Here is a 27,134-nt window from a genome sequence, read left to right as displayed (position 1 = left end):
TGTTTCATGATGATAGTTTGACTGTAGTGCTTTACATTTTGAGAAATTTGCAGCTTGTTTCAAGTTAGCTTCCCCAACACTGTTTAAGTGTACTAAGTGTAAAAATAATACAATTGGAGAGCATTGGAAGTCAAATGTTCACAGGTAACCCGGGATGTCAGATCAATCCACTCAGCTGGGTTAGAGGAAGAGTGAATTCTGTTCTACAGTAGATTTATTTACTGATAAGTTAATCAGGCATATAAGTAAACTGCAAGTCTATGAGGAAAACATTTTTAGTAAATAACATACAGTACGGTCTCCATTAGCGATCCCAATCCAGTCTGATCTCTGACTATGACGCTCTGCTGGGGTTTACTTGCCGTGTGTAACTAATTTCATTGACGTTTAAACCTAAATGTTGCCACTGACTAGTCGCATAAGCAAGCAATATTGTTAAGGGAAGATGTTTGTGTAGGCTTTCAAAATACTCCCTCAATTTTCATCTTCCAAATGTGAACATTTCTCGGAACCTGCTGTGAGAGCCACAGAGAAAACCAAAGCATGCAATGATCTTGTTTTCTGCAGCAGATATGTGCTTATCAAAATAATATTCATTTTAAAATGAAACATTGACATGATTGTAATTTATACGTAGCTTTTGTAAAAAAAAATATATATAAATACAACTACAGTATTTCCAAGTTAGTCTCGCACTAACTTGGAATTAGTCTCGCACATCCAGTTCTCACATTCGGTGTGTGACCATTATTATGACAATTATAAGCAGATGGCCATGTTAGCTATTTCAGCTGGTCAAACAAGCCTGAATGGGTAATCGATTTGATAAAAAGCAGGGGAAAAAACGATTTCGCTGCCAACTTAAAACCATTGAAGTGAATGAAAATGGATTTATCAGAGTTAACAGATTTTGGAGAGGAAAATACATTCCCTGCTGTGCTCAATGCAGACTCTGCATCTGACAAGGTAGTTTCTAGGACACATAACATCTAATTTTGTGGGAGCTTAAACATCTTGATGCCATAAATCCCTTCAAAAAAAAAGATAAGTGATGCAAATAAGGCCCTGGCTTTCATCTGTGTGTAAAACTAATTGTATTCCAGATATATGTCCCAGATAGCACAGGTACGTCTCTAAGATGTCTGCTAAAGTGCGCTTCACATGGAAAAACGTCTCAGAAATAGCAGTTTTACATACATTCTACATCATAAACATCTTAAAGACATTTTCTAAATGTCTATGTAACATCTAACAGGAAATATAAGCCCCTTTCACACAGCGCGCTGATCCCGGGAAATTGCTGTAAAATTTCTAGTGCCTAACGCAAATATGTCCAAGGATTGACGCCAGGATGAGGACCTCCCGGAATCAGTCCCGGAACACGCCCTGTGTATTCCTTATCGAAATCACATGTTGAAAAGAAGCCATAATTGAAAAAAAAAATAACGAAACATATTGTACATAAACAACAAAGTTTGAATATCAACATCTAATACCTGATCAGCTGGCATGTTGTTCAAAGCAATGCAAACACTTCCGCTGTTGTCCTACAACATGTCTTCGACGCGTACGTTACACGTCACATACCGACGTTAGGCCTTTATGGGATCTTTACGGGATGTGTGTGAAAGTAGATTCCGGAAAATCTCTGGCAGTGTGAATGAAGCAAAATCAAACAATCGAGGTGCGATTACTAGATGACAACCTGACATTCTAGTTGGATCTGTTCACGTCCGTAAGACCTTCAGATTATTCTTGCATTAAGTCAAACTATATGAATTATTAAACAGAAAAATTTTGAAATAATAACTTAATTACATTTTAATGCTGAAGCCATGCCATTTTGAGTGCAGAGCTCTCAGAAAGTTGAAGTTATGAGTTCTACGAGGATGTAGACACTTACAAATCGAAATTTAGTAATTACGGTAATTCAGACATGGTGTGATGTAAACACACCTAAACTCCAAGGTACTTGGGGTAAAAAGAGCTACTTGTGCTTGCTCTTTTTGAACATCCCACCACAAACATTGCGTTTTTAAACACCATGGAAGGTTAAAAACAGTCGTAAGAAATTACCTGTGCATTCAGGGCCAGGTGATTAGTCCACTGGTCACTCATGCAACTCACAAGCTATAGCCTATCTTGAAAATCTATAGTTTTGAAAATCCCTAACCAATATGAAAGCATGTTAGTGTGCAATGTGAAGGAAAATAAGTCAGCAGAGAGCCACAAGAATGAATACGGGCATATGAAAATCCAACAAACCCAAAAATCTATATGGATTTAAAGCCTGCTTTGACTCTTTCATGTCAGAGAGAATAGTTTGATCAAATGAAAAGACAAAAGCAAATGCAAGAGTGAGAGAGCAGGAGAGAGTTGGAGGAAAAAGCACAGCACATTTTCCATTTTCCTCTGCAAGTAAAAAAGCACATGAATTATGGATGCGAGCAAGCCAACAGTGCGAGAATTTGATCCCTGACCAGACAGCTCTTGGCTCCCCGTGGAGCAGCCCGCCACCATCCCCCCCTACCGGGTTTTTCAACATTGCTACCATCCATTCCTAACTTCCTTCTCCGGGAGAGAGCTAAAACTGTCGGCTAACAAGGCTTGGTGACTATTGCCTGGGGACAGGACGTTCTTGTCTATGAGACTTCAAGACGCTACCACTGCATGCCTTCTATTGTTAGCATCTTGATCCTCCAAACTGAACTGACATTTTCACCTGCTGGTTTAAAGGTGAATGTTCTAGCATAGATTCTCATGACGGCTCCATCATGAGGGGTTTGCAGGTCAGATAAGAAAACAAATGGATTATTTACAAGTAACTAACCACACAAACACAATGGCTTTACAATACCAAGAGATCCCAATTTAAACAGTAAAATATATCCTACAGAAAACAACAGGGAACTAAAATACAGACTAGTAAAGACCTTCTGGATGATTTTCTGAAGCTCATACCAGTGAGTCGGGCATGGGACATCACATGTTTGAGTCAAACACATAACACTGAAGCAAGAGCTCTGTGACCAATAACCCAAATAACTACATCGAATTTCAAAATGATAAATTATTCATTTCTACCACTTTTCTTCTGTTTATAAATGGTACTGTATTACAGCTGGTCTTTGTTACATAAAGCAATCTGTGAAATTTGAGTGATTAACTTTACACAATTCATCACGGACCACTGATCACTATATATAAATTTATATTATATTATATTATATTAGATTAGATTAGATTATTATATTTTATTATATTATTATGAATAAGTGTTTCCACCATGGTTTAATCAGACACAGTTTAATCACCATGGGGAAAATCTCAGAGTAAAAATGAGTTGTGAAAAATATGATACACAGGTGTTTTGCCAGATAAGAAGTTTATCTAGGCATCATCTTTTCACTCTTAATTTCTTTTATAACTGTTTTAAATTTCTTTGCTTTTATTTTGTGATTATTTTAATTCCTTTCTGTAAAGTACGTTGAATTGCCATAGTATATGAAATGTGCTATATAAATAAACTTGCCTTGCCTAGTTCAGATTAAATCAATATTTTATGACATCATGTTGTTTGTTAGCTTAGCAACATGCTAATGTCTAATGTCCACAAAAGCAGCAAAACACCCAGGAGTTATACCGTGTTCACACATGTTGCAATTATCATAATTATGCAATGACAACGATTGACATTCTTCAGACTCGGAGTTATGTGTTTCTATGTCAACATTATCAACGGCAAAATGAATCTGCAGCAGTCAGGCGGTATAAGTCGGGTTTTCGAGTTCTACGACGTGAACGCTTTTTACAAGGCGAAACCTAATTATGGTAATTCCAACATGGTGTGAATGCACCTTTAGACATTAATGCATTGATGCATACCACAAAATGCATTGGGCAAAATAGTCCATTTTTAATTCAACCAACCTATTTCATACAAGTATGTTAATAAGCAGTATGTGCATTGTGTTAACATTTGTATAATTTAACTAAAAGAAATCTTAGGGGACAGCATAATCATGTACTCTATATTTTGAAACGGCCTATGTGTGATGCTTCCATAGGCATGGATAAATTTTGGAATTAATTACTGCAATAGTGAATTAAACTGCCTTTAAGAACAGAGAGACAGAATCCAACAAACATGTCTTAAAGTTCATACATTAAAATTGAAATCAAAGCTCTGAGAATTCAGGGACACAATGAGCAACTCAGTCTTTGGGAACTGAAGTAGGAACACTATATAGATATTGGTTATAGGCCTGAAAGCAGGCATTGGAGCATTCCACACCACAAACAGAACACCACCACGCACAAAACAAACTCCAAAACAGCAATGAAAAAGCATTGCATAAAGTATTATCAGCCAATAACACGGCGCACTGAGGGTACTACAATATTGCATTTGGAATTAATTAAATGCAAACACACCTCACTTTGTTCAATTCTATTAAATATAGCAATTAGTCCTGCTCTTAGCAACACTGGCGAGATTTTAGTTACATCATAAAAACAGAACTTATCAGCCACTAATCATGAGATGCTTCTTAAAAGTCAAGAGCTAAATCAAACAATGAATGACTACAACCCTTGGCCTTGGTTTGCACAAAGCATTAGCTTTCATATGCGAAAGCAGGTTTTGCACCATTAACAACGAAACAAACAGCTTTGTTGACTTAACTATTGTGAATGAATACAAATCTGCACATTGCACTTGACGTCAAATGGACACAAGTAGCTGATGACTAACATTCATGTGCATGGCAGTGCATTACAAAAAATAATAAAGTAATTTATAAGAGTATACGTGCATTGATATGCATCCAGAGTATGACAGATTGAAGGAGGTGGCTGCCGTGCGCAGTCGAGGTAGGTCTATTTACACAGTGAGGACATAAACAGGTTTGGCTCCATTTTTATTGAGCACTGATTAAGCTCTTCGTGAAGCAAATTACAGTCTGGAGAATAAAGGCCACGAGCAACAATGTTTAATTATATCTGACTCATCAAGGACATCAATGAGGCACTCAATGAGTAGAATTCATCTTCAGCTCTCTGACCAGCACTCATTGGGTTCCTCAGTCAAATGAGAGGCATTAATAGGTTCATTTCAAAGGAGGCGGACGCTCTTTTATTTCTCTCTTCTCCTACTTCAATAGCTGCCGAATGTAATTACCGAGTCGAAGCTAAAACGTCTAAAAACGATTTTCATAATTTCAATTCAAATGTGCCATCAGTCAACCAGCAGCAACAGTAATCATTTCTTTCAAAACTTCGATAGTCTTTTGTGTCTTTCCACTCCAGTTTCGTTTTACTTTAAACAGCAAACATCTTATCAGTGGCACATTAAATTAGACTTCATTTTTATTAGTCTCATAATCTATGGTATAAAATCACAGAAATAGATGTGTTCAGATCTCGGATGCACAGCCATCGTGAGTATTCACAGGCAATAAAACATGCTTTCCTAATAATACAGTCCAGTTATTCCCTCACAACGTAGAACAAGCATCTCAAAAGAAAGCAGGCCCTTGTGCTTTAAAATATGTCATTTAGTCTTATGTTAGAATGACAACAAATATCATTAACTTGTCTATTCCCTCTAAAACATTTTTTTTGAAGTGCAAAACACAGACAAAATAAACACATCAAGAGAAACTTCCCACACACCTTGGCAGAATATCACAGACTGCACTGGCAACACCCCAAATGCTCACAGCAAACAATTCCAGGTTGAATGTTTTAGCATCATCAACAGGTTTGTTTGCGCGTTGAATTACATGGAGATAACTGTGCTAAAAGATTCTTTATAATTGAGGTAGACTGTTTGGTTTAAACAATATTTTGTAAACGATACTCACAATTTTCAATTTAATCAATTATTGGTTCTTTTATCAGGCTACTGATAAATGCCACCATTATGTTGAGTATCTATAGTAGACTACAAACAATTTATTTAAACTTAATTTATGATTTTTGGAAAATGACACAATGACTTAAATAACAGCTAATTATCCTCAAGTAAGAAAAGTGTATCTTTTGCTAAATGAATGCAAAACAAAAAATATTTTTGCTAATATCTAGATCATTAGGCTTGTTATTATTTAAAACATTCTTAATATCTATTTTTGTGGTCGAATCATCATTGTCAACAATAAATATCGGTTATGTAGCCTAATTTTATCAGACAATTAATAACAATTTTTTTCTGTCATAAAAAAGCAATATCGGTCAATCTCTGCAACAGATAAATAAATAAACAGCCCCATTTCAGCACGCAACTGTGCAACAGAACCTTGATTTCCATTAAGATATAAAAGCTTAACACAAACTAAAAATAAACTAACCCCGTTCTAAAGACAAACATTTTGACAGGTCTCTTCCACCTATTGTTGGCTACTGACTGACTGCAGAGAATTTGATGTTCTCAAGCAAAATGTCAACACTGCAACTTTGCAAACAATCACTGATTTGTCTTCAAAACAAACAATCCACTAGTACATACCACTCTCATAGAACAAGTCCTTGTGCATAACTCAAGGCTGAAGGCGAGATGTTCTGCATCTAGCGGACTGCCACATTGCAACTGAAGTCAACGCCAAACCAGCGTGTGTGTGTTTCCAGAAAAAGCCAACAGCACCTTGGAACACGCATAGAACACAGCACTCAGCACGCATCCGCTTACCGTTTTAAATGCCCGCTTTGAGAGCGGTCACGAGAATCCGAATCAACTGGACGCCACAGAAAGAACTTTGATGTCTCGTGAGCGCATCCTGCGCCGCTGGCTCGCGCTGCTCCGCCATCTTCAGCGCGCGCCGAATGCGCGAGAGTAGAGCAGCTGACGGGCACGCGGGGAGGGTTCTTTACAAAACAGCACGAACTTCTAAGCTCTTCATCCATGCACTACACCCCTGTCATGTTAGGGTACCCACCTCTATGGTACCTACATTAGGTTCTTTACCGTTGGCTAACTAAACATTCTATTCGTCTATTCGAAAAATAATCTGTTTAAGTGATCCATTAAAACCAAATTTAAAATAAATAAATGTAAATAAAATCATATATGACTGCATATAGGCCTATAGTTAACAAAAACTCACTTTTAGCACATGTAGCTTTCCCAGAACAGACCAAAAATATTGATGACTCACACTTTGTGTCCAATATGCTGTGTACAATGATCTTCTATTGGCTATAGCCTATCATAGCCTACAGTATATATACAGGGTTTGAAATAACTTTTTCATCCACCAGCCAATTTGGCTACTAAATTTAAGTTAAGTTACCAGACATTCAAAACTTCTACTAACCAGAAAAAAAAAAGAAAAGAGGAAGAAATTAACCAGATTAACTATGTCACAGTTCATTTATACGCAGGCTATATATAGGCCTAGGCCTATGTGTTATTCTAAGAATTGGTTCAAAGACAGAGTTGGAAACGTCTTGGAAAAAAATAGGCTATATATTTTTCCAAATTTTGTATGTAGGCCTATGCAAACTGTATAATATCCAAGGTACATTTCTAGTCATTTTGCAGTTACTGTAATTATTGTATTTTCAGAAAGTTTGGGAATATTTCTCCTCTCCCCAAATTTGTCACTACTGAAATAATTTAACAAGAAGGCTATTATTGACATAAATATTTTGTTAACATCTACCTTGTACATATATTTTTTGACTTTAAAAAAAGTTTTCACAGGTAAATCATTAACAAATACAATTTTAACAATATTTCAAGTGTAATTTATACAATTTGTTGTAGAAAACAATCTTTCTTTGTAAAATGCATTAAGTTGATCATACTGATTTCAAAATTAAGGATTCATTAGTTTGAATATACATTGAACCAAACACTATGATAACATCTTCTTAGTTGATAATACAAAATACTTTATTTTAGACAAAACATCCCATGTGACGGCACATTTTCAGTAGTGACAGTAATGTTTTGGTAGTGACATCACACTACAGAATTTTAACTCACATACTAACACACTACTAAAACATACTAAAATACTAACGATTTGCATTACTGTACTAAAAAATTCTTTATTTCCCCAAATAAATGATAAAGTGGTGATGACATGTCAATGTGTTGACAATGATGACATGTTTCGGTCATGATTGTTTCGGTAATGACAATTTTAGTTTATTTTGTGCCTATATCTTAAATAATCAGCATACGGTTAACACAGTTCTGAACAGTTGTACACACACAAAAACAAAATTTCATTGACGACATAACCGAAACTTCCCCACATGTTTCGGTAGTGACAATTTTAGACACTTTTGAGCCTAGTTCAAAGATGATAGCCAGCATGTAGTTACCATAACAGTTGTACACACATAAAAACTACATTTTATGGATTAACACCCAAAAAAGTTCCTTAAAGTTACACACAGATTTTCAGACTTTTGACCACATTTCCCTCAAAATGACAGTACCTACAATGAAAGAGACGCTATGAGAGAGAGGGACACAGGAATATTTCCTGATCAAAATGGTAGGGGTGTGGTTAAAATCATTCTCAGCCAATGGACTAAAACACAACTGTTTCGGTAGTGACATGATGTGCGGGACACTTTTTTTTTCACATAAAATTTCATGATAAAATTTAAAGTTGAAATTTAGGGGTTAGGGTTCAGGACAGCCACCTCCCAATTGAAAGTATCCAATAAATGATAATATTATATATATATATATATATATATATATATATTAAACTTATTATAATTATATATTAAAATTATTGTGAGATTCAAAAAATATCTTAGTAAATATTTAAAATTTGAACACTTGAAAGCTTTTTAAATGTGTTTCTTGATTGTGGGACAGCAGTTTGCACCAATTCTGTAGAATGGTCCATATTTATATGTGTGTTTTTATTTTTGTTTTTTATGTTTTTTTTGAAGTGCAAAAACATTTATTGCAGTGGTAAAATACAGTAGGTCTTATTACAATCAAATTCAAATTAATAATCAATATGAAATGTAAAAATAATCTTCAAAAATGTATTTTAATAAACCTAAATAGCCTACAATTAAACCATGAGAAGCAATACAAAGCCAAAGCCACAAGAAGAGGTCACTTTATTTTGGCACTTGTCACACATGAAAATATTCAGAGGGTTACAGAAACTCAAAGACTTGGTAATGACTGAGAACATCATCAATGTACAAACAGATGCTTGCATGACATCCAACAGATATCAACACTCTCCAAAGTCAGGGAGATGAGCTCCTTATCACGGCCCTTGATGAAGAGTCCCGAAGCTCTGATGCAGTGATTGGCCACTTTAAGCAGGGTTCTGAGAGCGAGGCCTGTGTAGTTTACTTCTAAAATGGCTTTTGAAGATCTAAGCAGGCACCATCCAAACACAGAAGTTAGTCTTCAAAGAGGAGAAGCACTTGATCCAGTCCAGTTTCCATTTGATGCATCTCCAGAACATACCAACAAGACCCTCTTAGAAAAAAAACTGAAGTAGTGCTTTAAGATCTTAACTGTTCCTATTTCTTTAATGTGTAGTCCTGGGTTTTATAGCAATCAAATGCCATAAAAATATGCGGCCCCATCGGAAGGCATGGCTCCACTAACATTAAGAATACATGAATAATATATGCCTGTTAACTAATTTAGCAGGCAATATCAGATTATTAGAATAATTTGTATGACAATACGCATCAATTATGAAGCAGGCTGAATATAACTTTTTAAAGTTAATAACTGTCTTTTTAGAAGTAATGTCAGATCTCGTAGTAAACTGAGTGTTTTATAGAGAGATTCTGTGACAATTTGTTGCATCGCTAGAGCACACTTAAAAAGGAACATGATTTAGACTTCCTTCAATTTTTGGAAATGTTAAATTTCACATTATTTTCACCCAGCCCATATTTTGCACAACTGGAAATAACTACTTAAATTTATCACATCTAAATGTGCAATCACGACATAATTGGATGTATATGAAGCTCTTGGCTTTTACATTCTCATCCATCATATGTGATGTCATTTCTTATATACTGTAGCCTAAATTTGCCTATTGCCTCTCTTAATGATGCATTTTAAAGAGCCCTTGTTGCTTACTTTTTTTCTCTTCAAATTAAATACAAAAAAAAATTGTCATTCTTTGCATGTATTCTGTTCTGGAATTCTGGTGGAATTCGTGAAGAAACAGTCAAAAAGGGTTTAAAATAAGAAACAGACTAAATAATCTAGAATCTATATACAGCACAGAAAAGAATTGAGTAAAAAAAATAAAACACAATATCGCCACCCACTGGATGAAAACACACAGTTCACAGAACAAAGTACAGATGCTACAAAAAAAAAAATCTCATTACACTGACTGTCAACCAAAATATAGTCAGTCACAAACTTGCACTTTCTACGCATTAGAAATGAGAAACTCCTCTTGATTTCACCCTTTGAATGAACAATTGCCATACTACCTTTACATAATGACACTCGTATTAAATCACCATAACAAATAAGAGAAAAGTCACATTAGGTTATTCGCTATTATGATTCTAAAATGCCATTCTAAAACTTGTACTTAGACTGAGACAAACAAAACAAAACAAACAGTCATTTACTGTATCTTCAAGAGCTGTATGTTAATTCATCAATATTGACAGTTAATGAACGCCAATTTGAAAAGTTAAATGTCATAATTGGCTGTACATGATTTAAAAACTGCATTAAATGTATGACACATACAAGAAGACACATGGCTTTAAAGATCACTTCGACTGCCGCTATCTAAGAGAGCCTACGTGATTCATTTTACTCGTCTAATCCACAACACTGAAAATGTTTCCACGAAGATTAGAGGTGCAGTTCAAGCCTTCTGTTAAATTAGAATAGTAAAATAATCCATTCCGTTTTCTTCCACCCCACAGAATAAAAATCAAACCTGCTTTTGCAGAGCTTTTGCTACCAATACCATGCGGAAGGCCTGGGCAGCTGCATCAAATGGCTTTTAAAGACAATACATACATTAACATGCACCGCAGCCTCTGGATGGCGCTAGAAACATATTTGTAGAATCACATATCGTCGCACACTAAAATGAAAACATTATCCTCATTTACTAACCCTCATACTGGTTTGGAACTAGAGGGTGAGTAAATGATGAGGTGAACTGTCCCTTTAACATCACACTGGTCATTCTACAGTGTCCTAGATGAATGATAACCTTCCCAGACTCTAGACTTCCTAATCTCTAAATGCTAAAGATGTCAAATTGTACAGTTAGAATACAGAGGAATTAAGATCCAGGGTGTTGAAAGCATATAGCAGGTGTTAGGCTCTTGTTTTTCCTTTCATAGAGTCCTGGGTCTCTGAGGTGGTTTTCCGAGAGAGTGGTGCTTCAGTGCTGAAGAGGGGCGGTGCTGTGTGTCACCTGTTCGATCCAGAGCAGGTAACGGCTGACCCGTGAATACACACCTGGGTACGAGGGGTCACCGCAGCCGTGACCCCAGGAAATGACCCCTGTCAGTACCCAGCGCCCTGCCTCGCCCTGACACACTAGCGGACCCCCGCTGTCGCCCTGGCAGCTGTCAGCGTGCTTTCTCAGGTCAGACGTCATGCTGCCCGCACACAGCATGTCGTGGCTTGTGAATCGCTCGCCATAGCGCTTCTTACATTGCCACGAGGGCAGAAGAGGAACCCAGGCCTGAAGAAGAGTGCTGGGATGCTCAGTGTCTGAAAAATATGGGGAAAACAATGGTAAGACACCATTTGCAGCACATTTAAAGGATTAGTTCACTTTAAAAAAAAAAATTTATTTACTCACCCCCCATGTCATCCAAGATGTCCATGTCTTTCTCAAAAATAAATAAAAAAGTTTAAGTTTAAGCACAAATGCTCGCCTTGCTCTGTTCTGTGATGCGCGTTCGTGACTCCTGTTCGAACTTGTTCATCAAAATGAACAAATCTTTTTTTCGAGTCATTTCGATTTGTTCATTTTAAACGAAATGACTCGAAAAAAGATTCGTTCATTTTGATGAAGGAGTTCGAACAGGAATCACGAACGCGCAAAGTTTATGAAACTAAAACTTTTTGATTTATTTTTTAAATGACCGATCGTTTCGCTAGATAAGACCCTTATTCAAGCCCTTTGAACAGTTTGCATTTTGCACTGAAACTGTCTTTTGGTCCTTGAGCCATTTGTGTATTATATGGAGAAATATCCTTAATTTCTTTTCGACTGAAGAATGAAAGACATGGAAATCTTGTATGACATGGGGATGAGAAAATTATCAGCAAAAGTTTTTTTAATTTTTTTAAGTGAACTACTCCTTTAAAGGAACAGTTACCCCAAAATGACATTTCTGTCCTTTATGTTGTTCCAAACAAAAGATATTTGTTACAAAGATAATCCATTTTATAACATGGATTGATAAATCGTCCACAATGAGACAATATATATATATATATATATATATATATATATACCATTTAACAATTTAAACAGGACCAAGAAATGTTTCTTAAACACCAAATCAGCATATTAGAACTGAAGGATTTCTGAAGGATCATGTGATGCTAAAGAGAAGACTGGAGTTATGATGCTGAAAATTTAGCTCTACCATCACAGGAATAATTTACATTGTAAAATCTATTAAAAATATAAAACAATTGTTTTAAATTATAATAATACGTCACAATATAACTGTATTTGTATCAAATAAATATGGCCTTGGTGAGCATAAGAGACATCATTAGAGTATTAGTAGACTGGTAGGGCTAGGGTTACAATAAGTTTGACATGTAATTGCAAAGTTACTTATAGTCAGTAGAATATCAGTTGGGGAGCATCACAATAAAGAGTTAGCAGATATTAACTGCAGACAGTCTACTAATGAGAGTTAGTTGACTCATAAGCGCAACATTACTTAGTAGTACTTAATAGTTCACAGAATGTTCAAAAGGGACCATCAAAATAATGTGTTACCAAAAAATCTTAAAGAATACAAATTTCTGAGTGTATGTGTATACATTTGTGTGTGTGCCAATATTGTGCCCATGTAAGAACAACCCAACATTACCTGTCATTCCCCAGCCAGTGATGACACAAGATGCAGGTCTCTTGCCCCACTTGCTGCCAGGTGCGGGCAGACAGGCGGCGTTAGTATGAGGGTTAAAGGCCACACACTTCCCCTCGGCGCCCTTCAGCCGGATCAGAGCCACGTCATGCTCCCAGCTCTCCGTTCGGTACTTCCTGTGCACCTCTATGCGCTCTGGAGAGAGCACACGTTCAAAATCATCCTGTTCCCGCGTGTGATAATCCCCGAGCTTCACCACGTAGCGTGAAGCATCACTGCCAAACCTGTAGAATCAAGACATTCCTTCATATTACAGGTGATGTACTGCCATTTCAATCTTTACCACTGCTACATTAATTCATGCACTACCACTCAAACGTTTGTGGTCAGAAAGATTTGTTTATTGTTAATGAAAAAAATCTCTTATGCTCACCAAGGCAAAATGTATTTTACAAAAAAAAAACTAATATTGTGAAATATTATGAGAATTTTAAATTACTGCTTTCTATTTTAATCAGGGCTGCCCTGGACTAAAGATTTTTCTAGTCGACTAGTAGTAATTTGTTAAAGCGATTAGTCGACTAATCGTGCATTTATTTGATTGCCTAAGCTATATTTACATAGCCTAACCAGCGCTCAAATAAACACAAATTTTGCCACGGCCCACCGGCAAGAGTAATGATTATGAGTGTATCGTAAAAAAAAAAATCCGGAGGAGACCGTCTAAACATATTTAATAATTTATTGATAATATTTTCGGTGTTTTTGGCCGCAGATGATGGTGACCCGTCATCTCCGTAGTAGCTAGTAGACACGCCTAGATGCCATACGCATTACATAGAGAATATTTATTAAGTAGATATTTCAATTTTCCTATAGACATATGTCTGTGAGGCAAGTATCCACTGATTTTACAAAAGCACAACGTTTGGTTGTTATTTTGAGTTTACAAAAATAAAAGTAGACCCTTCACAGTTTGCATTCCTCTTATCTGAATGACCAAAAATGGCAGAGTATTTTAAGTTAAAGGCAATGGTGCCGGTGCCTGTATGTCATGCAGTAAGCGCACTCAAACAAACACTTATGCGTCTATTAATAGCGCACATTTATCTCGGGTAACATTAGAGCAAGCAGACTTGTACAGTTGTTCAAGTGATAACTATAAGCCATATTTGAGGTTGATGAATGAAAGGCGAATGGATTTCCTGTCGTTATCAATCTGTCCATCACAGACTGCATGATTTAACCGCATCTTTTTATGAATTTGTGTGTGTTTCCTGTTTGTTTATGTAGCCTATTTATGTATTTAAGTGATTGTACAGCACTTTGGTCAGCAGTGGATGTTTTAAACGTGCTCTATAAATAAAAGTGCCTTGCCTTTACTGTCACTATTTATTAGAGCTGTCAAACGATTAATCGCGATTAATCGCATCCAAAATAAAAGTTTGTGTTTACATAATATATGTGGGTGCACTGTGTATAATTATTTTGTATATATATATATATATATATATATATATATATGAAGAGTTCAGATGCAAAAGCCTCTAAGTGCCATTTGAAATTTTCTTCTTTAATGATGATTTTTATCAAGCTTGTATATTTAAGTTCAGTAATTTCACTTAAATGGCAATGATAATTACCTATTAATTGTTATTTAAGTGAAATTACTGAACTTAAATATACAAATTTGATAAAAATCATCATTAAAGAAGAAAATTTCAAGTGGCATTTAGAGGCTTTTGCATCTGAACTCTTCATATATATATATATATATATATATATAAATACACACACATGCTTGCATACATTTAAGAAATATTTTCATTCATGTATATACTGTATATAGATTTATATATAATTTACATAAATATTTTATTTATAAATAATTTTTTTTTTCTTAAATATACATGCATGTGTATATATATATATATATATATATACAAAATAATTATACACAGTGCACCCACATGTATTATATAAACACAAACTTTTATTTTGGTTGCGATTAATCGTTTGACAGCCCTACTTTTTATTAATTTAATGCAATTTTTTTTATTTTTAAATAATTTTTTTTTTATTAACAGTAGTGTAAATACATATATTTGGTATTACAAATAGTAATTTGTGTGTTGGTACATAAAGCTTTAGAAAGTTTTTGTATTTAAATGAAAGCTTTTTTGTATGTATTTGTGCCAGAAGACATCTGAATTACGCCAGTGTTCTTCAACTACATTTATTGCGGACCAAAAATCTGAGGGGCGAGAAACATTTTTCAGATTTCATAATTATCAAATTTGAGCAATTTTAAGACAAATTTGGGAACTAAAGAAAATTAAACTGTTAAATCCCATATATTAAACCCACATAGGGAGATTTTATTTCATGTAGAACTGTACATTAAATCATTAAGTAAACCAGTGAAGAAAAATGAACATTCCCTTGTCCTGAAAATATTTTATACTTCGCAGTGCAAATATTTGTGCTTTATAATTTTCATGATTGCAGAGTGTTTCTTATTTTTGCAGTTTCAATGATTTAATTCAAATCAATCAGTTAAAAAATGATTACAGAGTCGAAATTGGCCCTTGAGGTTGTAGCTGCAGAGCCCAGGTATAGCAGCTAATACCACTGATGTCCAGCAAGTGTCTCTCTTACCGTTTAAAGCAGTGAGCAGCAGTGAGCAGCCAACAGGAGTTGATGAGAGTCGCTCCGCACAGAGGCTGATTCCCTTTAGACTGAGATCTGAGCCACAGGGACGCCTGCCAGGGCCAGTCACCCCTGCGGGACACACACACACACACTGGATGAGGTCAAGAAATAGGCACAGTCATATTCATTTGGGGACGACAGGTAGGGTGTCAGAATTGTATTTTATCAATTAAAAATCATTCAAAAGTGAAGCATGTATTTTTTTTATACCTTATACCTTAATCTGAAGAGACAACCATAAATAAACTATTTATAGGTTAGCTTTCCCAAAAAGTGTAAACACTGAGGGTTTGTGGCACTTTAAAAAACAGCAACACTCGCTTATCCCCAAGGCATCATATACTGATGTTTTTGACATTGCGTCTACATCCGATGCACATGGCACCCTCAATATGAGACGCAGATATATATGGGCCAGAAGGCGCCTCCTAGTGGTCTAACCCTAATCCTACCCCAGACCTAAATCTACCATAACCGAAGCGTGTTATACAGTATTGACGCTAAAGGGAGCCATGTGCGTCGGTTTAGACGCAATGTCAAAAGCGTCACTATATGACGCCCTAGGATGAGAATGCGTTGCACAGTGTTATTTTAGTGTTATAGTATTAAATACTACTATAGTATTTATTCACGTTTTGAATTAGCTTTTTTTCATTTTCAATTTAGCTTTAATTCATTTTTATTTCAGTTTTAGTAATGTTAGTATTACAAAAAAATTCCGTCAATTTCGACTTTTAAATGTTATTTTATTTATTTTTAATGACCAAAAGTGATTTTTAATATTTTTCATTTTAGTTATCAATAACAACACTGCAATTTCGTGAAATTTGACCAATTGCAGATGAGGGGATCTGGAAAGCTGAGAGAAAGAAATATAATTTTTTACAATTTCATTTAACTCTTTAACTACACTCTTTGAAGAAAAGGTTCTATATAGAACATTAAAGGGCTTCATATTGAACCCTTTAGGGGTTCTCATCATGGGATCATTTATTGGATTTGATTAAGTTAATTTTGTTTCAATTAATTTTTTTATTTTAATTACATTTTATAAATTAAACAACTTGTAAACATACTTCATCACTAGAAAAAAAAATCAAATAACCTATTAAAAATGAAAGAATTATGAAATATTTTAAGGCATTTCTCCTAAATAGAACCTTTTTGGGCATGAATGGTTCTTTAAAATGAGTCAAAATCCATGGGGTTCTGTATAGAACCTAAATGAACCTTTTTCTAAGAGTGTAGTATGTCTTAAAAAAAACTTGCCTACGCAATCGATTTCGATAAACATCCACGACATGTGTTGTAGAACTGATTCCACAGCAGTAAAAATGTGATTACCTGAGAGATTTGTATCCACCCACAATTCTCTTGCTGCGTCTCTCAGCACCAGCTCTCAAACCGCAGGTGTGTGTGCCCACCACTGCTATGTCAGCCTCTGGCTCCGGCAAATAATCACACGCTACACCTGCATCCTGTCCGTGCTTACAAGCGTGGCTGTCTTGTCCTTTAGAAGGGCATTCTCCGAGGAACGACTCCTTCCCAGTGCACCTCACATTGGTCAGATGGATGGTCCCCTTCCCTGCTCCGAAATAACCCATCGGTCTGGCTTTTGACACCCCACTGCCATAGAAAGTAAATTAAAATGACTGAGGAATGATAATGAATCATATTCCACGGTACTGATTATGAGATGCTTTAGAGATAAGATGTTGCAAATGGTTCCCTACGTGAATCCAAGCTGTCTGCAGACGACAACAGCATTGACATCATTCCAGCCTTGATCACAGACACTTCCCCACTCTCCGTTAAGAAACACCTCCACTCTGCCCTCTTTTCTATTGTCGCCACCTGCCAATCGTACCAGAGGTCCTGAAACCACAGAAAAGCAAGCAAAATCACTTGTCACTTAAAATACTCTGCATCTTTAAAAAAAAAAAAACATGAAAAAAAAAACATGTATACCCACAAGTGAAGGAAGTAATTTTCAATTTAAGCTTATTTTAAGCTTATAAAAGACAGAAATGATTGAATAAATTCATTTGATTCCAGACTGACCACATCCGATCTGTTACTAGCGGTGTAGCTTAAACCACATCATCAGAAACATCAGCGATTTCGCGACATGTTTTGCAACCAGTCACGCCAATGTTTGATCGCTGAGATACATTCAAGCTATTTTAAGGCGTGGGTAATTTTTTTCAAGGATAAATTAGTCATTTTGGTAATCAAAGATCATTTTAAAGGGATAAAACTATTGACTACAGGGAGGGGGGGGGGGTTTAAGCAATTCATAGTGTCCTCATGACATCTAAATGGGCCTTAATTACTTTCTTAATATACAATCATGGTCTTACTGTACACAATTCATCAGTGCATTTTACTCCAGAAAAAAAAGCATCTTTCCTTTTCAGCTAACGTCTTTAACATCTCTTATTTTTCAACCCCTCCTTTCAATCTGTCAATGTCTTCATTGTGCTTATAAATATTTCACTCAAAAATGTCACATTACAAAAGTAAAATTTGTTGTCCATTTCATGTCAAAATCTTAAATAGTCAAACAACTAAAATAGATTTTTCAACAGCATGTACATAAATACAATATCAGTGTCAGAAAATGTATGCCTTCATATTGAAAACCACACTAAATCGCCACATAACTTAACACATAAGAGGCATCTTGACATGGATTCAAATCTGTGTGTCTGTCTAGCTCTAAATACATATACACTAATAATAATGATAATAATTAGTATTATTATTAATATGTCTAGGCAGTTGGTTAAGCTTAAATTTAGCAGATGCTTGGCCTCGGATTTCAAAACCACATAGGAAGTGGCAATGTTGGCCTTTTTTCCTCCCTTACTTCCTTTCTGTGCAACATGCAATAATGGGTTAGAAGTGACAACAGAAGGAACAAACACATTTTATAACGGATTCGTACAGGTGAGTAATACTACAAAATGCCTACATTAAGCAAACTGTGTAAATCTAAAATGATAATGAACACCGTTTTTCCACAGATTTAAACAGATTTACCACTAAAATGACAAACTGCACAAATATCTACATGGTGCTAAGCAGCGCAGAGAAGGTGGCCGTCGGCACGATCTGTCTCGTGATCGCACCCTTCAGCCTCCTGGTCAATGTGCTTGTTCTGGTCGTCATAGCCAGCTCTGGGAACCTGAGGCGACATCCGTCATACCAGTTTATGGGCAGCTTGGCACTAGCCGACACTATAGCCAGCTGCTGTTTCACCATCTCCTTCTTGGATTTCCACCTTTTTAAACAGGACGACTCTCCCCCGAGAACAAAGTATCTGCTTAAGCTGAGTGGCGTGACCATGGCGTTTACGGGCTCGGTTGGAAGTCTGCTTTTGATGGCAGTAGACCGCTATCTCGCCATCTACAAGCCTATTACCTACAAGATGCAGCTGACGCGTACAAGAGCCTTGGTGGGAATTCTGACATTATGGCCCTTGGCTGCCCTCATTTCCCTCCTTCCTCTGATGGGCTGGAGTTGTCAGACTTGTGAATCGTGCTCCGAGTCCCATCTCTTTCCGTACGTGGATCGTAATTACCTGGCATTCTTTGCCTGTCTTGTGTTGGTGGTGCTCGTCCTCATACTGGTAGCCTATGCCTTGATCGTGTGGTGGGCCCACCAACACGAAGCCAACATGAATGATGAACATCCAGGGCTAGCGCGCATGCGCATTGACATCCATTTGGCAAAGACTTTTAGTTGTATAATTCTGATTCTGTTGGTGTGCTGGCTGCCTGTCCTTTCCTTCATGATGACAGATGTAGTTACGACAGAGCTTTCAAAACCACAAAAAAGGGCATTTGCTTTCTGCAGTACTCTATGTCTGCTGAATTCAGGCATTAACCCGTTGCTATACACCCTGCGCAGCAGTGAGCTACGTGCGGCACTTAAATCATTAGTAAATGGTTTAATGAGAAGGAGAGGTGGTTGTTCACCAGCTAGTAACTAATACCAGCTAGTCCCTGTTTGGATTTAAATGGGCAAATGAGTCAATGATTGGATCATTATTGCAATGATGTTTTTAGCACGCATGTTATATGTGTGGCAACAGTTCTTCTAACCCTGATTGATGGGGTGTGTAGTTTTTCGTTTCTTGATCAACCATGTAGGAGGACACATCATGACCATATTAGAGGATGACGATGTCAAGATTAATCAGGCTCAAGCTGAAAGAATGGTTGGGAGGGAAGACATTGAAAGTCTTTGGGATGTGCTGGAGGAGACTTTACAGAGTGCTTGACTCTTGCATTGTCAATGACCAAATATTGATAAACTGTTTGTTGGAAATAAATGTGGTGATGTTATTTTCATCAAGAGGTGCATACATTTTTGGTCATGATGTGTCTTGCTACAAATGAAAAGCTACACACTCCGAACTGTTGCCAAACATATAACATGCAAGAAACATAATAATCACTGCAATAATGATCCAAATCCAAACAGCGACTTTTTTGGTTGGGCTGTGTAAATGGTATATTCAGCTTTGTGCAGTTTAATATCAGTAAAAAATAAAAAGAAGGTAAGAAGGAAGAGATCTGAGGACTGACAGGAAACAAACACATTCAAGATTAGCTTGTAAGTCCATTTTTATGATTTACGTTTTATGCTGATTTTTTTATTTTTTTTTCATCAGTAAATATTCACTTTAACATGGAAGCCTGTTTCTGCTCGGGATAAAGTTTGGAATAAAATTTAAACTTAAAAAGTCGCATTTTGAGATATTAAGTTACATTGTGAAACATAAAGCCATAATAATTACGCCGTATAATGGTGAATATTATGAGATATGGTATCAGTTATGACAAATAAAAATGCAATTGTAAAATAAAACATTGCAACAATAATGAAAGAAACAATGAACTTTTTAGATGTGTTCGTTATCAAGTCTTTAGACAAGCTTGTCTCGAAAACCTACTGATCGCAACACATTGTTGCATCTTACCATCCTGAGTTATTAAAGGGGCTATGTGAAGGTTTTTACTTAAAAGAAAATCTTTAAGATAGAGTCTTCATTTGTACATTTATGAACTAACCACAACGTAATACAAATAATGACACCGCTTGACAGACAGAAAGGACTGAATAAATTCATTTGATTCCAGACTGACCACATCCGATCTGTTACTAGTGTAGCTTAAACCACAACAAGACGTGAAATCGCTGATGTTTCTGACGATATGGAACCAGTCACGTCAACGTTTGATCGCTGAGATACATTCAAGCTATTTTAAGGCATGGGTAATTTTTTTCAAGGGGAAAAACAGTTAAATGTGTCATTTTGGTAATCAAAGATAATTTTAAAGGGATAAAATGATTGACTACAGGGAGACTTTTAGCTATTTATAGTCTCCTCATGACATCTAAATGGGCCTTAATTACTTTCTTAATATACAATCATGGTCTCACTGTGCACAATTCATCAGTGCATATTACTCCAGAAAGCATCTTTCCTTTTCAGCTAACGTCTTTAACATCTCTTATTTTTCAACCCCTGCTTTCACAATCCAATCAAATCCAAAAGGAATAAAATCCTGCGCTTCATTGTGCTTATAAACACTCACAAGTGTCACATTACAAAAGTAAAAATTGTTGTGCAGTTCATGTCAAAATCTTAAATAGTCAAACAAATAAAATAATTTTTTCAACAGACTGCACACACATAAATACAATGTCAGTGTCTGAAAATGTAAGCCTTCATATTGAAAACCACACCTTGACTGTCCACCACGGTTGCTCCTATCAGCCTGTAGGCTCAATTGTGTGCGGAGGTGTCGGGTCCGAGTTGGTGCGAAAATTCACAAAATGTGACGTCATGCGCATTCTCGTACTTACATCCATACGGCAGCCATTAATAAGCAATGCCAATCGCTAGCAGTAGTGTTTCAAATGGACTGAAAGAAGCGACCAGCCTCCAAAACAATCCAGATACCCACAGAAACTCCTCGTAAGCAAAAAATAAAAAACCTTTATCTATTGTGGCCGGCGAGCATGAGAACGACTGCCTGTAGTTTCTCTAACAGCCACTGGTGTCAGTAATGGTTAGAAATTTCAGATCTTTCACAATGCTCCTTTTAAAACTCTTTAACTAATTCTCAATTCAGACGCATACGTCGTATTTGTAGTAAAGAGAGTGATTTTCAACATCAAGCGTCTATTTTATCAGACCGGTTTAGAGCAAGGAGGAATATATTCAGTCTGCTGAGAATTGCTTTTCGAACATGTCTCAACGTGAGTGTCTTGTAAAAAGACCAAAGACCTGTGGACATCAAGTAAATTGTTATATTTAATACTCTCTATTGGCAAGGGACATAGAAGGCGTTTTAGGTTTTGGTGTACCGACTTTTTTTCCCTTTTTAAGCTGAAAAAGTCTTTAGTGTCGCATGATCCTTCAGAAATCATCATATGCTGATTTGCCGCTCAAGAAATATATCTTATTATTATCTGCTGAATATATTTGGGGAAACCTTGATACATTTTTTTCCAGGATTCTTAGACTGCTCAAAATAACAGCTATATTTGAAATTGAAATCTTTTAACATTATAAGTAACATAATAAATATTATTACTGACACTACTGGCCAATTGAATGTGTCCTTGCTAAATACAAGTATTAATTTCTTTAAAAAAAATCTAAATTACTGAGCCCAAGCTTTTAGAGGGTAATGTAGAAAGTATCCGTTATTTAAAAAATAAAGTCCCAATTATAGTACCAATTCATTTTTTTCAAGGTGGAAACTCAAATGTTACAAAGGCTCTAACATTTTTTTTATTATAAAAAGAGACATTGTATGACCTTTTAGATCCAATAAAATCATGAATCTTCTCATTCTGACCAACTTTGTCATATTTTATCACAGCAACACTGACGGAACATTCAAAATTGTTCTAACATCAATCTTGTCTTTCGTACCTTATATTTCAAACATATCCAAAATGTCACAGGCTGGGAGCAAAAAGAGCAGTGATGTTATACAATAATGGAGTTTAAATTGAAATGGTGTTTGTTTGGAGATATAAAAAAAAAAATATCATGTTTGTCTAATATTACACAGTAAAATGTCAAAGGTAGTGCTGTGGTCGCCAAGTGCTACACAATACATTATTGAAATTCAAATGGAAGTTTTTATCAATAAAAGCGAGTGCTTGGTAAACTACAATGGCCGCCTTTATTCCTGGCCTCTGTCAACAAATGACATTTAAATCCCCTGTGAATTTCAGAAGGGGTTCAAAACGGCACAGACAGAGAAGTCTATCAGCAAAACACATCTGTACCTCACACAAAGCCCTACTCATGCACACTGAAGCGTATTTCAGTATAGTCAAGATAACTCACCAGTACTTTCTGGAGCCAGCGGGACCTCATTGTTCTCTACCCTGTGGCAGCGTATTCCAACATCTTCGCTATGAGAGCAATCGTGTCGACCCCACACGCTATGTTTGCACTCCAGCAGAGAGCTCTCACTCCCCTCACACTCCACATCGTCCAGCAGAATCAGCCCCGTTCCTTCTCCAAACGCACCAGAGGGGGCGACCTCCGCACCGCCCCTACATGGACATACACACTCATGATAAATCCCCAATAGCCACTTGAAAATCTCCCACAAAATTCTTTATGTATGCATATAGAACATATAGAGAATGTGGACACCCACATTGGACTATTGTTGAGTAGGACACTTCTGAGAGAATTTTTAACTACTAATCCCCTACAGCCATTTGCACAACAAATCCTAACAGTCATAATAAGGGTTTTCCTAACTTTAGGGATTTGTTGAGCACTGAAGGTTTGTGTCTATACTGTATATTCACAACTGCTGGAGAATTAAAGAACAGCACCTGAATCCCAGCTGTCTGCAGACCACCTGCGCATGCTGCTCCGTCCAGCTGTCATCGCACACTGTGCCCCAGTCCCCGGAGTGATATACTTCCAGACGACCTTCCCATGGGTTATCACCGTCTACCAGTCTCACCACGCCATCTGAATACATATTAAAAAAAAACACACTCACACTATATACACACATTTCATCTCTGGACAGTTTCTGTATGGCCAATGGAAAGTGACAAAGTACAGTTTACCGAAGAGAAGGCGTCTTGTTTCATCCTAATAGGGTTCATTTTGTTTGTTGTACACAATCCCATTTACACGGCTACTTACCAGATAAATAATTAAGTAGACATTAAATATTGAGTTGAAATTATTTTTTAATGCGAGAAGAGAGAAACCATGGAGTGATACAAAATATATAAAACTAGCACAGCTACAGTATGTAAAAAAGTTAACTAGGGGCAGCTGACCAATCAGAATCAGGTATGTAGGGGTGTACGTGTTTGTATGTGTGTGTCTATGTCAAGGACGAGACCTGAATAGGGGTTGCATGACACCCCAGCATCTTCCATATGGTCACAGTTGTGTTGTTCCCATCCGCTGTGACGGCACTCGTCCAGAGAGAGCTCATTGCCTGTGCACTGCACTGCATCCAATTGGATCGGCCCACTGCCCTGCCCGAAATGAGCCCATGACCAGGCTTTGGGGATCCCCCTAGACACACACAAAGACAAACGGTCAAACAGTAAGTAGACTTCACAAGCTTAAAGTAGTTCAGTTTAAAAAAAAAATGTTTTGCTAATAATTTACTCACCCCCATCATGTCATCCAAGATGTCCATGTCTTTCTTTCTTCAGTTGAAAAGAAATTAAGGTTTTTGATGAAAACATTCCGGGATTTTTCTCGAGTCAATTCGAATCTTTTCCCAGAGTCAATTCGTTCATTTCATTCGTTGAATGAACCAAATGACACGGAAAAAGATTCGTCCATTTTGATGAATGAGATCGAATAGGAGAGTCACGAATGCGCATCACAGAACAGAGCAAGACGACCATTTTAGATTATAAAACGTAAACTTTTTTATTATTTTTTTTAAATGAGCGATCATTTCGCTTGATAAGACCCTTATTCATCATCTGAAATCATTTAAAGCCCTTTGAACAGTTTGCAGTTTGCACTGAAACTGTCTTTTGGAACTTGAACTGTTTGGTTCCCACTGAAGTCTATTATATGGAGAAAAATCCTGGAATGTTTTCATTAAAAACCTTCATTTCTTTTCGACTGAAGAAAGAATGACATGGATATTTTGGATGACATGGGGGTGAGTAAATTATCAGCAAAAGTTTTTTTTAAAAAGTGAACTACTCCTTTAAGTCAATCTCAATATATTTAAATGGTAAATGTAATTCGTTAAAAAAAATATATAATAAATAATAAAAGTGCTTTACAGAGTTAGTAAGGGGTAATCCAAAAAGTGATGTAGTCAGCCTGTGCGTGTATTTGGGGTTGATTAAGAGGCCATGATGGATAGAGGCTGAGGGTAAAGATGTCAGAATTACAGCCCAACTCTTTTTTTTTTTCAAGAAACACCATGGGGATTTTTACTGACCACAAACAGTCAGGACCTCAATTTAACATCTTATCAGAAGGATGGTGCCTTTTTGCTGAACACTATCCACACATTAATACACTGGAGCCTCACTAACACCTCTTCACCAGCAGTGTTGTGTGTTCTCTCATCCAGGTGCTGACCAGACTCAAGCCTGCTTAGTTTCAGAGGGAAACCAAGAGGCCCTGAGAAGCACTAAACAGTTAAAATGCTTCTTACTACTAGCCCGAGTTTCCCCATGCTGCCTTTGCGCAGTGTGATTTTATTCACGTTGTTAGGCAGTCTGGATACCATGGACTAGATTTTCGCCTCAGCGAGGGGACCAATCACAGAACGGGCAGGGAGCAGCAAGACACACCGAAGCAGTTTGTTTATACCTATGGATCAAACATGGCAGCAGACGCAAAGTTACCTTTCGATGCAGCCTTAGATACATATGCCATCGTGTACATGTAATTCTTCTTCCTCGTCTAATTTCTGTGGCTCTACATATGTCATTTGTTATAATTGAAACGGCCGCATTTGATAGTCATTCGTAGCACCCAATAAACGGCTTTGTGCATTCGTAAACCTCACCTCAAATACGAGAAAATGAACATGTGGTTCCCAGACTACTTCTCAATCTCAGTGAGACGTGGTCTGATGTTAGCCAGGCTATCTTACTACACATTCAGTTTGAAAGCGAACACACTTTTTTGTTGTAACTATAACCGACAAACTCATCATTCCATTGCTTTAATGCTGCAGTAACTGAAGTCATGCATATCATCTCTGCAGCAGCGGAGCAAGTCTGTGCTCATGTGCCATCTCACAGTCTTTATTCTCTACAACTGCTGCAACATCATGAGATGGTGTAAGAGAGCAAATAATACAACAGCGCAAAATAAATAATTCAATCCTCCTCTCATCGAGATAAGAGCACACAGGGATGAAAATACCTCACAAGAGTTCCTAAGTTTTGTGTGTTGTGAAAAAAAAAAAAAAACAGTGCTACTGATTGTTTAAAGAGGCCATTTTGTGCCCGTTCACAGTATTGATTTTGTTTTTGGGAATACTAGAACAGGTTTTCATGCTTGAATGCTCAAAAAACAATATTTTTCACATATTTTTCATTGTTGCAGCACCTCTCTTTACAGTCCGTCAGTAACATCCTGTTTAGTTCTTTTCTCTGTGCTCTGATTGGTGTGCAGGAACAGTGTGTTGTGAATGGTCAAAAACTTTGAGCGGAAATGTCACCATAGCAGCAAGTTTGAAAACACTAACAATGGCATCAGTTTTACTTAATCAGTTTCAGGGTGGAAAAAACAGCGTCTCATTGCGGCGAAAACGCAACTCAACCAGGCCCCGCCCCTTTTTTTGCGTATGCATGTGTGGATTATTTAAATGGGCAACATGACATCATGACTTTTGTGTAAACATGTTATCTATACGAATTTTGAGCTATCCGCGTGTATGTCTACGCCGTTAAATGTCTGAGTGATTCCGCGTGTATGTACACGCTGTTAAATGTCTAAGCGAAACCAAGCAAAATGTAGATCTACATCTGGGGAGCGATATTTTTTTCCTAGGATGGTAGGGGAAGACTCATAAATGGTATTAACCCCAGTGACGGGTATAGGTTTAGGGACGGGGTTGGGGGTAGGTCATATATTTACTCTATATATACAGTAATGTAACGTTAAGTCAACTGCGTTTATTAAATTAACACGCTGAAAAGCGTGTTGATAGCACGGCAAAAATGGAAATAGAAATTGGCGTGTCATACACACACCATTTCATGAGATCAGTCTGAAATGGGAAATACTGTGATATGTATATTTCTGGAAGAAAACTCTACAACTACAACCGAGGCCTTTCAGGGAGTTCAGAAACAGTGCTTACTCATACAGG

General features: G+C 36.8%; 3 protein-coding genes across 4 annotated transcripts in view; 1 reads left to right on the top strand and 2 right to left on the bottom strand.

Moving 5' to 3' along the window:
- Nucleotides 1-6,861, bottom strand: part of ndst2b (N-deacetylase/N-sulfotransferase (heparan glucosaminyl) 2b) — a 67,464-nt gene extending 60,603 nt beyond the window's left edge. The window contains exon 1 of one of the 2 annotated variants that reach the window (XM_039665209.2): nt 6,689-6,861. The gene's annotated coding sequence lies outside the window, so the exon portion shown is untranslated. Of the gene's footprint in view, nt 1-6,508; nt 6,636-6,688 lie in introns of those variants that run through there. The other variant, XM_039665211.2, reaches the window with a different exon arrangement.
- A 2,215-nt stretch (nt 6,862-9,076) lies between these two features.
- The window catches only part of LOC120474699 (neurotrypsin), a 38,018-nt gene continuing 19,960 nt past the window's right edge, over nt 9,077-27,134 (bottom strand). The window contains exons 7-14 of the mRNA XM_039665212.2: nt 24,171-24,349; nt 23,644-23,785; nt 23,141-23,352; nt 17,496-17,637; nt 17,107-17,388; nt 15,709-15,831; nt 13,054-13,334; nt 9,077-11,707 (exon numbers count right to left, since the gene is read on the bottom strand). Of these exons, the coding sequence (XP_039521146.2) occupies nt 11,373-11,707; nt 13,054-13,334; nt 15,709-15,831; nt 17,107-17,388; nt 17,496-17,637; nt 23,141-23,352; nt 23,644-23,785; nt 24,171-24,349 (1,696 nt within the window). The 3' untranslated portion in view covers nt 9,077-11,372. The remainder of the gene's footprint in view (nt 11,708-13,053; nt 13,335-15,708; nt 15,832-17,106; nt 17,389-17,495; nt 17,638-23,140; nt 23,353-23,643; nt 23,786-24,170; nt 24,350-27,134) is intronic.
- On the top strand, nt 18,648-21,393 carry LOC120474710 (cannabinoid receptor 2). The gene is made up of 2 exons (XM_039665253.2): nt 18,648-18,711; nt 18,789-21,393. Exon 2 carries the CDS (start codon nt 18,812-18,814, stop codon nt 19,754-19,756), a length of 945 nt encoding a protein of 314 aa, XP_039521187.2. The 5' UTR covers nt 18,648-18,711; nt 18,789-18,811; the 3' UTR covers nt 19,757-21,393.

The sequence above is a fragment of the Pimephales promelas genome, chromosome 17, assembly GCF_988280905.1.
Source record: "Pimephales promelas chromosome 17, fPimPro1.hap1.1, whole genome shotgun sequence".
Classification (NCBI taxonomy): Eukaryota; Metazoa; Chordata; class Actinopteri; order Cypriniformes; family Leuciscidae; genus Pimephales; species Pimephales promelas.
The sequence above is the reverse complement of the archived record's forward strand: the minus strand, read 5'-3'. Positions and strand labels throughout refer to the sequence as shown.